Source organism: Pipistrellus hanaki (assembly GCF_964339955.1).
Source record: "Pipistrellus hanaki genome assembly, chromosome: X".
Classification (NCBI taxonomy): Eukaryota; Metazoa; Chordata; class Mammalia; order Chiroptera; family Vespertilionidae; genus Pipistrellus; species Pipistrellus hanaki.
In genome coordinates this window covers 22010480-22024270 of record NC_140524.1, presented here as the reverse complement: position 1 = coordinate 22024270, position 13791 = coordinate 22010480, and the positions used below count along the sequence as shown (strand labels likewise).

General features: G+C 38.1%; 1 protein-coding gene across 8 annotated transcripts in view; it reads right to left on the bottom strand.

Annotated features, from left to right (window-relative positions):
• Positions 1 to 13791, bottom strand: part of MAP7D3 (MAP7 domain containing 3) — a 39900-nt gene that overhangs the window by 11568 nt on the left and 14541 nt on the right. For 3 of the 8 annotated variants that reach the window (XM_084870190.1, XM_084870194.1, XM_084870191.1), the window contains exons 7-10: positions 10989 to 11114; positions 2415 to 3043; positions 1718 to 1821; positions 1246 to 1457 (exon numbers count right to left, since the gene is read on the bottom strand). In XM_084870190.1, coding sequence (XP_084726316.1) covers positions 1246 to 1457; positions 1718 to 1821; positions 2415 to 3043; positions 10989 to 11114 — 1071 coding nt within the window. The remainder of the gene's footprint in view (positions 1 to 1245; positions 1458 to 1717; positions 1822 to 2414; positions 3044 to 10988; positions 11115 to 13791) is intronic. The other 5 variants (XM_084870192.1, XM_084870193.1, XM_084870195.1 and 2 more) reach the window with 3 other exon arrangements.

Below are 13791 nucleotides of genomic sequence, written 5' to 3'. Positions count from 1 at the left end.
AGCATACATTTTAAAATTTGTTCATCTGCCGAAACCAGTGTGGCTCAGTGGATAGAGCTTCGGCCTGTGGACTGAAAGGTCCCAGGTTCGATTCTGGTCAAGGGCATGTGCCTTGGTTGCAGGCACATCCCTGGTAGGGTGTGTGCAAGAGGCAGCTAATCGATGTTTCTCTCTCATCGATGTTTCTAACTCTCTCTCTCTCTTCCTCTCTGTAAAAAATCAATAAAAAATATATTAAAAATAAAAAAAATAAAAAAATTTGTTCATCATTTTCACTAAATAATTACTGTGTAGCTAATTATTGATACTAGTGTGTTACAATAGTTGGTTGGTTGATCATAAACTGGTTAACTAAAAATAACCAAAGAAACCAAGACTATCAGTAACATAAGGTGACTGTATGAAGGCTTATGATAATATTTTAGTCCATGTGACTAATTTCTTTATTTTAAATAAGCAACATATGAAAATGAGGGTCATAAGACACCTAAAACAAATAATTTATAATAAAAAGATTACTCCTATTATAAATAATTCACTGTGGAATTCCTTCATAAAGCAAAATTCCCCAGTCTGTTTAAAAGTAAGCAATATCCTTGAATATTAAGAACACATGTGACAGGTAAGAATACCAATTTGGTACTTTCAGGAACCCAACTACATGCCAGATTCCTTGTAGTCTATGCACAGTAACTGACCTACAGCTTCTAACAGAAACTCATTCAGCCATTCATAGAACCATCCACTACCAGAGCTGGAAGGGACTGCAGGTATTACCTATACCAGTGGTCGGCAAACTCATTAGTCAACAGAGCCAAATATCAGCAGTTCAATGATTGAAATTTCTTTTGAGAGCCAAGTTTTTTAAAACTTAAACTTCTTCTAATGCCACTTCTTCAAACTAGATTCTCCGAGGCCGTGGTATTTTGTGGAAGAGCCATACTCAAGGGGCCAAAGATCCACATGTGGCTCGCGATCCACAATTTGCCGACCACAGACCTAGACCAATACACTCATCCAAGAAGTACTTTTAACACCAGTTCTAAAAATGGATTTTCCCAAACAATTAAAGGGTGGGTAAAGTAGCTCTCACAAGGAAAAGTAAGGAGCAGTGATTGGCAAAATTCTCTTTAACTATCAATAAAAGAAAGTTCGCTCCTTAAAGTTCTCTGAATTGGGAAATAAAATAGAGCTGATCATTCCCAAACTTTATTGCCAAAATATAAACTCAGTGAAGGAACTTACCGTCATAAGTCATATGCTTTTGGGTCACAGCCTCAGAGCTTTTAGTGGTTTTTTTAGAACCCTTTTTCTTTTTCCTTCTGATATTACCTACTATATTTTGTGTACGTGGGGTATGTTGAGCAGGAATTATTTTAGAGGAAACAGAAGATTGTGCTGATTGTTTTGACACAAATGGTGAAATGGATGGCGGGCAATTCTTTTGTATTTGCCTACTGAGAAAAAGCAACAGTTAATGGGGGAAGTCTGATATGATTTTGTAATTAACATCTGCTATAAATTATTAGTGTACGATTTCATAAAATATATTATGAGATCATGATATTTTATAATAGATGAAGGTAAGCCCTTTGTCTATTAAAGGTTTTTCTAAAATTTTACATTACTGTGTATACATTACTTCAATTATGAAACACTGATGTAAAATTTATTCTGGTAAAACACATATCAGGAATGGTTTCGGATAGCTACTTACTTAGCACTTATGGGAGAGGGTGAATCCCACACGTTTGTAGAAGATGGCCATTTAGACAATGGTGAATGTGTCGATGTGCGCTTCTTATTTACAAGGTTTGATTTCTGAACAGATCAATACAATCAGATAAGAAATTATTAGCAATAACTTTCTTCAGCTGGTTTCTCTTTTTAAGAGAAAAATATTCTGAATAATACACAGTGATAGCTCCATAAATGCCCAATTTTCCTTACATGCATAAGAACTAGTTATAGAGATAAGTTCTTCCAGAATAACAATATTACACACAATTCAAGAAAGACATAATTAATTTAAAAGAAATATTGTACTTCAAAACCCAATTCTATTTCTAAATACTAGTTAAATTTACCCTATTTTATTAATTTTATTGCTCAATGTTATAAATAAGTTGTTTTTATTGGGAAACCTGACCTATCAAATCATCTATATAATTAAAAAAAACAGGTTTTTGCCGAAACCGGTTTGGCTCAATGGATAGAGCATCCGTCTGCAGACTGAAGGGTCCCAGGTTCGATTCTGATCAAGAGCATGTACATTGGTTGCAGGCACATCCCTGGTGGGGGTGTGCAGGAGGCAGCTGGTCAATGTTTCTAGTTCTCTATTCCTCTCCCTTCCTCTCTGTAAAAAATCAATAAAATATATATTTTAAAAAACAACCAGAAGGTACTTGACAAACCTGGGGAGTGTCTCTCAAGTTCACCTCAGGGCATGACTTGGACTCGGGGGATGATTCCACACTGGCCTTAGGGGGCACTTCCATGTTCTCTTCAAGGACTGTTTCTAAGCTTTCCTCGGGAATCATTTCCATGTTCCCCTTGTGGAACACGTCCATGCGAGCCTCGGATGTTGTTTCCATGCTCACTTCTGGGTATGAGTCCAAGCTCGCTTCAGAGGACGAGTCCATGCTCACCTCAGGAGATGGATCCACACTCATGAGGGACATGTCCTCGCTTCCCTCAGGTGATGCCTCCAAGCTCTCAAGAAGTGGCTCCACACTCATCTCAGGGAATGCTCCCATGATCACTTCGGGAGCTGCTTCCATGCACACCTTGAATGGTGCTTCCACACTCGCCTCAGGGTGTACTTCCACACTCACCTCCGGGGCTGCATTCATACTCCCCTTGGGTGCTGCTTCCACACTCAACTCAGGGGCTGCTTCCAGGCTCACCTTGAGGGGTGTTTCTACTTTCTCTTGAAGAGGTACTGCCACTGTTGATTTGCAAAGAACCATGGTATTCTTCATTTCATCATTGCTATGGCTAAGCAAGGGCATATCTGTAGACTGTACTACAGGGCTGTGGATGCCTATGGGTGAATGAGGAGAGGAAATGAAATTCCAGTTAGAAATCCGACAAGACAGAAATGTATCATCAAACAGTATAAGAACCGGAAAAGAGAAGAGAGAGACTGTGTTTCTTAAGAAATGACAAGGATTACACATAACACAGAAGTGTTCAGTGAAATGAATCACAGGACAGAAGCATGGCAAAACTGGTACACTTTATAAGCCCCACTACCAATAGAATCACTGTGAAAGCAATAATCTGTTACAGGTAAATATAAGATGCTTCTCCAAAGTTGATGTTTGCAATGGCCATTTCCATTTTAATCACACTCTAGTTCAGACTGATTTTCATTGAAAATTATAAGATTTTCAACACTTCTTAAAAGTAATCTGAATAATTTCACCAGGGTCAGAGAACTCACTGTTACAGATGATTATGTAAAACATACATGATTGTTTTAGAATAGAATGAAAAAAAGAGCATTTTTTTCTGTCCCATACTAAAAAATTGCACATTTGCAACAACATGGATGGATCCTGAGTATCATGCTAAGCAAAATAAGTCAGACAGAAAAAAACAAAAACCATATGCTTTCACTTATATGTGGGATATAAAACAAAATGCAACAAATGAACAAACATGCAAATGAAAAAACTCACTGACACGGACAACATGCAAACGAAAAAACTCACTGACACGGACAACCAGAGGGGAAGGGAAGTTAAAGCGGGCAAAGGGGATCAAATATATGGTGACCAAAGGAGATTAAACTTTGGGTGGTCAGCACACAATGCAATGTACAGATGATGTTTTATAGAATTGTATATTTAAAACTTATTTACCATGTCACCCCAATAAATTTAATTTTTAAAAACTAATAATATGTTCATCAGAATGGGCTGGACCTCTAAGGTCTCTTCCAGTTTTCTCCTCCCCCCTCTTTTGTTTATCTTTTTTTTTGGTCTTCCAATTTTACCAATCTATTTTTTTGCCTAATAAATGGAAAAAATGATAATACTTGTTACCAATTTTGGGAATGGGGCCACTTCATAAACTGCTGGTGGGAATATGGATTTGCATATATTCCATGGAGGGCATTTTGGCAATAACATATCAAAAGCCATTTTTAAAACTACACATTCTTTGCTCTAGCAAATTCACTTCTAGGCTTATCCTTAGGGAAAAAATCAAGTAAATGAAAATGCATTTATAAGGTTATTTGTAGTAGCATTTGTTATAATGCTGAAACTACTGAAAATATAATCCAAATATTCAACAGCAAATTTGGACTATACTAAGATAGTCATTAAAGGTAATAATATGGCTATTTTTGGACAGAAAAATAATATATATTGAGTTTAAACAAAAACAAGTTATGCCCTGGACGATGTGGCTCAGTTTGTTGGAACATTGTCTTGTGGACTGAAGGGTCGCAGGTTCTATTCCTGGATAGAGCACTGGCTCAGGTTGTGGTGCATACGGGAGGTGACTGATGCTTTCCCCCTCTCCCTTCCTCTCTCTCTCAAAAAAAATAAAGCAGCTTATAATCCCATTTTGTGGAGGAAAAACATAAACCCAAAGAAAAACGTGCAGTAAACATTTTTTTAAAAAAGATATTTGAAAATAAATTTGTCATATTATCTTTAAATATGGGCAGAACATTTTAATATGATATTTTCAAATAATTAAAAATAGAACAATTGAGGGAGACAAAATGGGGGAAGAATAGATGGACGGATTCTGAGCCCTGTCCTGAAGCAGAAAGAGAAAGCAGCTGACGGTCTTGTGCTGTGAGTATTTATCAGCAAGCTGGGAGACAGCGAACACCAGAAGAAACTGCTGGGGGGCCGCTGACAGGGGTACCCCTCACAGGGAAGCACCCACGCGGGGCTACATCCCTTCCCAGAGCTAACTACAGGCTTGGACTGGGAAACCTCGCCATCTTGAGAGGAAGATTGGATCATGTCAGAGGCCTGAATATCCATAGCCACATCGACCACCAAGCAGCTATGACCCCCAGAACACTGATCCCAGGCGGCGCGAACACTTGAGCTCACAGGAGTGCCCCACAGGACGGCGTTTCACGGCGAGAGGGTGAGTGAGCGCTCCAGGCGAAGACAAAGACCAGCGCGAAACTGGGGGACAGGGGCAGTGATTACAAGTAGAAGCCCCGGCTGTTGGGCAGGTGTCACCAGTGAAAGTGGACGGGGCTCCTAACAGGGGAGATATCTAAAGAGCAACACATTTGGATCTGGCTCGGAGGGATATCGGAGAGTTGCAGGAGATTGCAGTTGGTTCGGACTTGCCCCCTACCCTCCTCCATAGATCCTGCCCCAGAGAGAGAGGGGAAAAAAGCTGGAGAGGCTTTAGAGCCTGGGAAGTCAACCTAGAAATACTGCCAACCAGAGGCTAATTCACAAATTGACTCTACTGCAATAAAAACAAAGCAAAACCTGCTTAAAAATCAGGACTGGATCAATAGAGGAAGCGAATGACCTTCATTACTGCAAATTTTATTTAAATTTTTTAAATTTTATTATTTTTTTAATTTTTTAATTTTTGTTTTTTATTTTTGTTTTCATTATTTGCAACGTTTACTCAAGAAACTATTTTTTTCTTTTTTCCTCACTGATTTTATCTTTATAATTATTACATTGTATATGTAATCAACATTATTACTACTACCATTTTAACTTTTTAATCTAATTTTCTTTTGTTTATTTTTATTATTTTAATTTTTTTTAATTTCAGGATTACTGTTCTACAGTCTTTATCTATCTTTCCTTCTCCAACGCTTTATTCTATCTCAACCCCACCTTTATGCCCTCACTCTCTTTCCAACCTTTTCCTTTGGTAGCCTGTTTATCTTAACCCTTTCCTGCTCTAGATTTTCCCCATTCTTTCTGTCTACCCCTTCTTAAAATTTCACCCCACTTGTATATATCGAATTTCAAACCCCCTGCTCCAAGCCCATTCACACCTCCCTCGCCGCTGTCCTAAAAAAACAACAAACCACAAACAAAACAAAACAAAAACGAAACAAAACAAAAAAACCAGTCTTTCTATCTCATTGAAGTTGTATGTTGAATGTTAACTATACTGAAGTTGTATGCTTTTTTTTTATAAGATTGATTTGCCTATTCTTTTTGTTTGATTGTATGTTTTTGTTAGCTGGGTTCTAGTCACCTTTATTGGTGGTTATTAATATCGCAAACACATTCCTATTAAGTACCTTGTGTGTTGTATTTTGTGCCTTTAAATCAAAGCAGGAGAGAGAACTACACAACCAGACATCCTAAAAAGAGAGATCATGGGGAGACAAAGAAACAGCCCACATATGAAAGAAAAACAGGCTTCACCAGAAAAGGAAGTAAAGGAGATAGAGGCAAGCAACCTACCAGAGCAAGAATTCAGAATAATGATCATAAGATGGCTAAAAAGAATGGAAGACAAATTAGACAATATGACTAAGAACCAAGAGGAAATGAAGAAGAACCAAGAAGAAATGAAAACTGACATCACTACTGTAAAGAACTCAATAGAAAGCATCAAGAGTAGACTGGAAGAAGCAGAGGACTGCATCAGTGAGCTAGAAGACAAGAGGGGAAAAAAAATACCCAATTAGAGCAGCTTCTGGAAAAAAAAAAATTAAAAAGCAGGAGGAAAGTCTAAGGGAACTTTGGGACAATACAAAACAAAACAATATTAAAATAATAGGGGTTCCAGAAGGAAAGGAAACTGAGGAAGACATGGAAAACGTATTTCAAGAAATAATGACAGCTGGGACCGGTTTGGCTCAGTGGATAGAGCGTCGGCCTGCGGACTGAAAGGTCCCGGGTTCGATTCCGGGCAAGGGCATGTACCTTGGTTGCGGGCACATCCCCAGGGGGTGTGCAAGAGGCAGCTGATCGATGATTCTCTCTCATTGATGTTTCTAACTCTCTATCTCTCTCTTCCTCTCTGTGAAAAATCAATAAAATATCTTTAAAAAAAAAAAAAAGAAATAATGACAGAAAACTTCCCTCAGATAGAGAAGAAAAAACCCACACAAATCCAAGAGGCACGCAGAGTCCCAAGCAAAATGAACCCCAGAAGACCGACCCCAAGGCACATTATAATTAAACTGGCAAACACCAACGACAAAAAAAGAATTTTAAAAGCAGCCAGAGAGAGACAGAAAGTTACATATAAAGGAACCCCCATCAGACTAGCAACTGATTTCTCCACAGAAACTTATCAGGCCAGAAGGGAATGGGATGAAATATACAAAGTCATGCAAAGGAAGGGTCTGAATCCAAGAATACTGTACCCAGCAAGGCTATCAATCAAAATTGAAGGGGAAATCAGGAGCTTCACAGACAGAAACAGACATCACATAAAGAGAATTTATCTCCACCAAACCAGCAATGCAAGAAATGCTAAACGGTCTACTGTAAAATTAAAGAAATAGAAAGTAAAGAAGGAACACAGGGGTATAAAATAAAAATGACGTCAAATAAGTACCTATCAATAACTTTAAATGTAAATGGACTAAATGCTCCAATCAAAAGACATAGGGTAACGGATTGGATAAGAAAACAAGACCCATATATCTGTTGTCCACAAGAAACCCACTTCAGAAAAAAAGATGCACACAGACTGAGGGTAAAAGGATGGAAAAAGGTTTTCCAGGAGAATGGAAATGAAAAAAAAAAAAGCTGGGGTAGCAATACTTATATCTGACAAATTAGATCTCAGAGTGAAGGACATAACATGAGATAATGAAGGCCACTTCATAATACTAAAGGGAGCCATCCAACAAGAAGAAATAACCCTGGTAAAAATATATGCACCCAATATGGGAGCACCCAAATGCATAAAAAAAACTAGTGGAGGACATTAAGGGAGAGAGTAACAGCAATACAATCATAGTAGGAGATTTTAATACCCCACTGTCACCCTTTGACAAATCATCTAAACAAAAAATCAGCAAAGAAATATCAATCCTAAATGACTCGCTAGACCACATGGAATTAATCGACATCTTCAGAACATTCCACCCAAAAGCCACAGAATATACATTCTTCTCAAGCGCACATGGGACATTCTCAAAGATAGACCAGATTTTGGGACATAGGCAAAGTCTCTTCAAATTCAAGAAGATAGAAATCATATCAAGCACCTTCTCAGATCATATTGGCATAAAACTGGAAATTAACTACAATAAAAATAATCCAAAGAAATCAAACACATGGAGACTAAACAGCATGCTATTAAACAAGGACTGGGTTACCAGAGAAATCAAGAAAGAAATTTAAAACATCCTGGAAACAAATGACAATGAAAACACAACAATCCAAAATCTATGGATAAAAACTCTCAACAAGGTGGGAGTACAAGGATCATATCTCAACATAATAAAAGCTATATATGATAAACCCACAGCCAACATCATACTCAATGGGCAAAAACTAAAACCATTCCCTCTAAGAACAGGAACAAGACAGGGATGCCCACTATTGCCACTCCTCTTTGACATAGTACTGGAAGTACTAGCCATCGCTATTAGACAAGAAGAGGAAATAAAAGGCATCCAAATTGGAAAAGAAGTGAAGTTATCCTTATTTGCAGATGACATGATGTTGTACATAAAAAACCCAAAAGACTCCATTAAAAAACTAATTGACTTAATAAATGAATTGGGCAATGTAGCAGGATACAAAATTAATGCCAAGAAATCTATGGCATTTCTATACACCAACAGCGAACTTATAGAAACAGAGACTAAAAAAACAACTCCATTTACCATCGCACCAAAAAAATTAAGATACCTAGGAATAAACTTAACGAAGGAAGTAAAGAACCTATATGCAGAAAACTACACAACACTGAAAAAAGAGATAGAGGAAGATGTAAACAGATGAAAGAACATACCATGTTCATGGATTGGTAGAATCAACATCATCAAAATGTCCATACTTTCTAAAGCAATCTATAGGTTCAATGCACTCCCCATTAAAATACCAAGGGCATATTTCACTGACCTAGAAAAAACTTTCGAAAAGTTCATTTGGAACAATAAAGGACCCCGAATAGCCACAGCAATCCTGAGAAAGAAGAGTAAAGTAGGAGGGATCTCAATACCAGACTTCAAGCTGTATTACAAAGCCACTGTTCTCAAAACAGCCTGGTACTGGCATAAGAACAGATATATAGATGAATGGAATAGAATAGAGAACCCAGATATCAACCCAAATCACTATGCTCAGTTAATATTTGACAAAGGAGGCACAAATATACAATGGAGTCAAGAAAGTCTCTTCAATAAATGGTGTTGGGAAAATTGGACAGATACATGCAAAAGAGAAATACCACATGACCTCACTCATTTATGGATGATAAAGAACATTATAAACTGAAGAACCAAAAGATAGATATAGAGACAGTAAAGCAACAAGCAGACTGTCAAATTACAGCTGGGAGGGTAAGGAGATCTGGGGTAGATAAGAGATCAACCGAAGGACTTGTATACATGCATATAAGTACAACCAATGGACACAAAACTCTGGGGAGGGAGGGCATGTATGGAAGGGGGGCAATGTTAAAATATGTACACAGATAATTTAATTAAAAAATATTTTAAAAATAAATAAAATAAAAATAGAACAATTATCGAAGATTGACTTAGTCCCTCACTTTTGGTCAAGAAAGCATTAATTTTTTTAAAATTGATTATATATATATATATATATATATATATATATATATATATATATATATTAGAGAGAGAGAGAGAGAGAGAGAGAGAGAGAAATTGAATTGGTTGGTTGCCTCCCACATAGGCCTTGACGAGGGATTGAACCCACAACCTGGGTATATGTGTCCTGACCAGAATGGAACCTGCCACACATTTTGGTGTACTGGAGGATGTCACAGTTTGTGTTATAGGAGATATAGTAAGTATAATAACTTAATTTCTATTAGCTACAGAAATTTAAGAGAAAATGTTGAATTTTTTTATGGGAGTAATATATTAAACAGTGTGGCTCAGTGGTTGAGCGTGGACCTATGAACTAGAAGGTCATGATTCAATTCCAGATCTGGGCACGTGCTCATGTTGGGCCTGAGGCACGGCTGATTGGTGATACTTTCTCATTATTGATGTTTCTACCACTCTCCTTCTCTCTTCCTCTCTAAAATCAATAAATTATTTTTAAAAATGAAATTAGAAATAGCTTACAACAGATTGGAGGGAGAGTGGCTATAAATAGACATAAACAAAGTCAGGAATTTGAAACTAAAGAAGTAAATATGCACTCCTAGGAAGTGAGAGCATTTTGATTTACTTTATGAATCAAATGAATATTGACTGAACAATATCAAAGGGGTGGGATATATTCTGGAAATTTAAAAATGAAGAAGGGGAAAACAAATTATGGGAACAATGTGTTAGAGCTCTCCATCACTGAGGATGTCCAACTACCCACAGACATGTCTAACACTATACGTGACCTATCAATGAGAAAATCCCCATAACCCTGAAGACTTATTTTAGCAACAATCTTTATGTTCTTAGTTAAAAGCTAAAGAGAAGCTCAATATTATTCTTTCATATTTTAGGGAATACAGGAGGGTATTGTAGGAAACTCCCTATCTTGAGATTAAGTTTTTCTATACAGTTAAAATCCAGTACTTTTTACAGTATCGTGACACATTTAATCAAGGTCAAGAAAACCATAGAGCTTTGTAATTTATGCACCACCAAAATTATCTCATCCTATAAGTTACCTATTATCCAGATAACTACTCTACAATGCTAGAAGTCATAAAATAAATATACAACATAAACTGTTGGGTAAAATCACTCATATGGAAACCACCGATTCAGATTATTTTCACGGCTTATTGCAACCAATTAAGTGATACAACCTGCCCTTTAAGTGCAAACACCAACACTTTCCAGCTTTCTACCCTATGCCTGTTACCTGGAGTCTCTTTCCCAGGGATTGATAATGAAGCAGCACTTTTGCTCCTGGCTAGAGATGCTTTTGTTGGGGCGATCAGACGCATGATTAAATCATTCTCCCAAAGATCGGTGTACAGTTGCTGAACTGAATGATGAGAACAAATAAAAAGGATTCAATTTGAGGCCCACAAACAAATGTCAAGCAAAAAAGAACAATGTGAACTGCTGCAAACAACTTTCTCAGCCGAAAAGTAGTGGCAATGAGAACACATACATAATAGTGAACACTGCCACCTAACCAGACTGCATTGTTAGGGAAGAGAATACCTGAATACAGGAGCAAAGGCCCCAGCATACCACAACAACACCAATGAAGGAATCTAGGTAATGTACTTAACAGAGTCCAGCAGATGGAGTTTTTTTTTTTTTCTTTTTCTTTTTTAAAATATATATTTTTTTGATTTTTTTACAGAGAGGAAGAGAGAGGGATAGAGAGTTAGATACATTGATGAGAGAGAATCATCGATCAGCTGCCTCTTGCACACACCCCCAATGGTGTTGTGCCGGCAACCAAGGCACATGCCCTTGACCAGAATCGAACCCGGGACCCTTCAGTCCGCAGGCCAACGCTCTATCCACTGAGCCAAACCAGTTTTGGCAGCAGATGTAGTCTTTATGAAGAAACTCACATATGAAGAAAAACGCTGTACATGACAAAACAAGTTTGTTTAGAATCATACTATTCAAGTTCATTGCCAAAAGCTCCAAGGTATGGACAGAATTATTCTGCAATAAATTTTTATTCTCATAAGGATTGCTGTGACAATGGCATTTGACCAGTATCAATGAAGTGAAGAGTGTTCAGTAAGTGAATGGTTTAGTGTGAAAAGAAAAGCAATGATGATTTTGGACAGGGAAAAGTTAGAGAGAAAAGTGTGAGAAAGAAAATAAATAAAAAAGTACTTAGTAATAATTGTGATATCTTGCATGCAATAATCAATGGGGAAAACATTCACAAAAGAAGGAAGTGGGGTAACAGAACAAAGCTTTGAGATTCAAAATATGGCTGGTAATTTGGGACTTCTAAATGCAAATTGATGAACTGTTTAAAGGAAACCAAGTCTTCCAGTACAAAAGTCATCTACTTTGTTAGCCTCATTAAAGACCTCTTGTTCAGATAATGGCAGAATTATGTATTTCATTTAAAGACAGCTCTCCTAGCTTCAGCCAAATAGGCATGGCACCAAAGTACATTTTTTAGTTAAAGAAGGACTTTGCAAGCAACTGAATGTTGACACACATATATCTCTTCTAAACCACTATTTAAGACTGATACTTAGAAATAACTAACTACCTGATTTTCTTTCTTTTTCAGCTTCTCTAGGGTAATGAAGTTTGCTATACCTTTTATTCCAAAGACTAGAGGCCCAGTGCACCAAATTCATGCACTGGGAACGGGGTCCCTCAGTCCGCCTGCACACTCTCACAGTTCAGGAGCCCTCAGTGGACATCCCCTCACACCTTACCTCCTGGCTTGCTGCTCCTTCCTGTTCCCAGTAGTGAGACCAACTTCTGGCTGAGCAGCACTTCATAGTCACCGGTTGTTCCACCTTAACAGTCACTGAGCTTTTATTATATAGACTAGAGGCCTGGTGCATGAAATTCGTGCTGGGGCAGGGGTGTCCCTCAGCCCAGCCTGCACCCTCTCCAATCTGGGACCCCTTGGGGGATGTCCGACTGCTGGAATTGGGCCTAAACTTACAATCAGACATCCCTGTCACAATCCTGGACCGCTGGCTCCTAATCACTTACTTACCTGCCTGTCTGCCTGGTCACCCCTTATTGCCCCGCCCCCCCCACCAGCCTGGTTGACTCCAACTGCTCCCCTCCCCATTGGCCTGGTTGTCTCTTACTGTCCCCCTTGCTGGCCTGTTTACTACCAACTGCCCCTCTCTGCTGGCCTGGTCACCCCTAACTTCCCCCTTTGCTGGCCTGGTTGCCCCTCAGAGCCCCCCCCCCCCCCACCGGCCTGGTCACCCCATGCAGCCAGTGTTCAGTCGTTTGGTCTTCCCTCACTAACCCCCCACCCCCCTTGCCGACCTGGTCACCCCATGCAGCCTGCTTGTTCAGTCCTTTGGTCATCCTAACTAACTCTCCTGCCATCTTGATGGCTCACTGCAGCCTGCTTGTTCAGTTGTTTGGTGGTCACTCACTAACCCCCCCTGCCAGCCTGGTCATAGGCAGCCATCTTGTGAGGGTCAATTTGCATATTAACTCTTTATTACATAGGATAAGCACCCTTTTTTCTGGAAATCAAGGGCAAAGCAATATTATATTTTACAAGCGGTTTAAATATATTTTAATAGCAAGTCACTCCTTTTTTCAAATATTTTCTATCTTCTCTGCACTTTTTTGTAAGAATTTAAATTTCAAATACGGTGTAGAGATTCTACATTCCAAAACTTAAAAAATAGTTTACTCTTTAAGTTATCTAAAATAAAATAAAATTCTTTTTAAAAAGGTAAAATTTAAGAGAGTAAATATCCCATGCTACCTGACCACATCAAAGTTCCCAAATTTGGAATATACAACCTTTAATTTTGGTTATAATCTATAACATCTATTACCAAAGTAACTTATATTTCAGTTATAACTAGTATTTTTAAACAAAAATGATCATTAATATAGATGTACAATTTAACAACCCAAACCATTCATAGGGAAATAGTTTATTTTGTGTAGACACTTTTCCATTTCACTTAAAGTATTCTGGCTCAGAATATTGAGGAATGTCTGTTTAATAATCTCTCCTTGGGGGACCT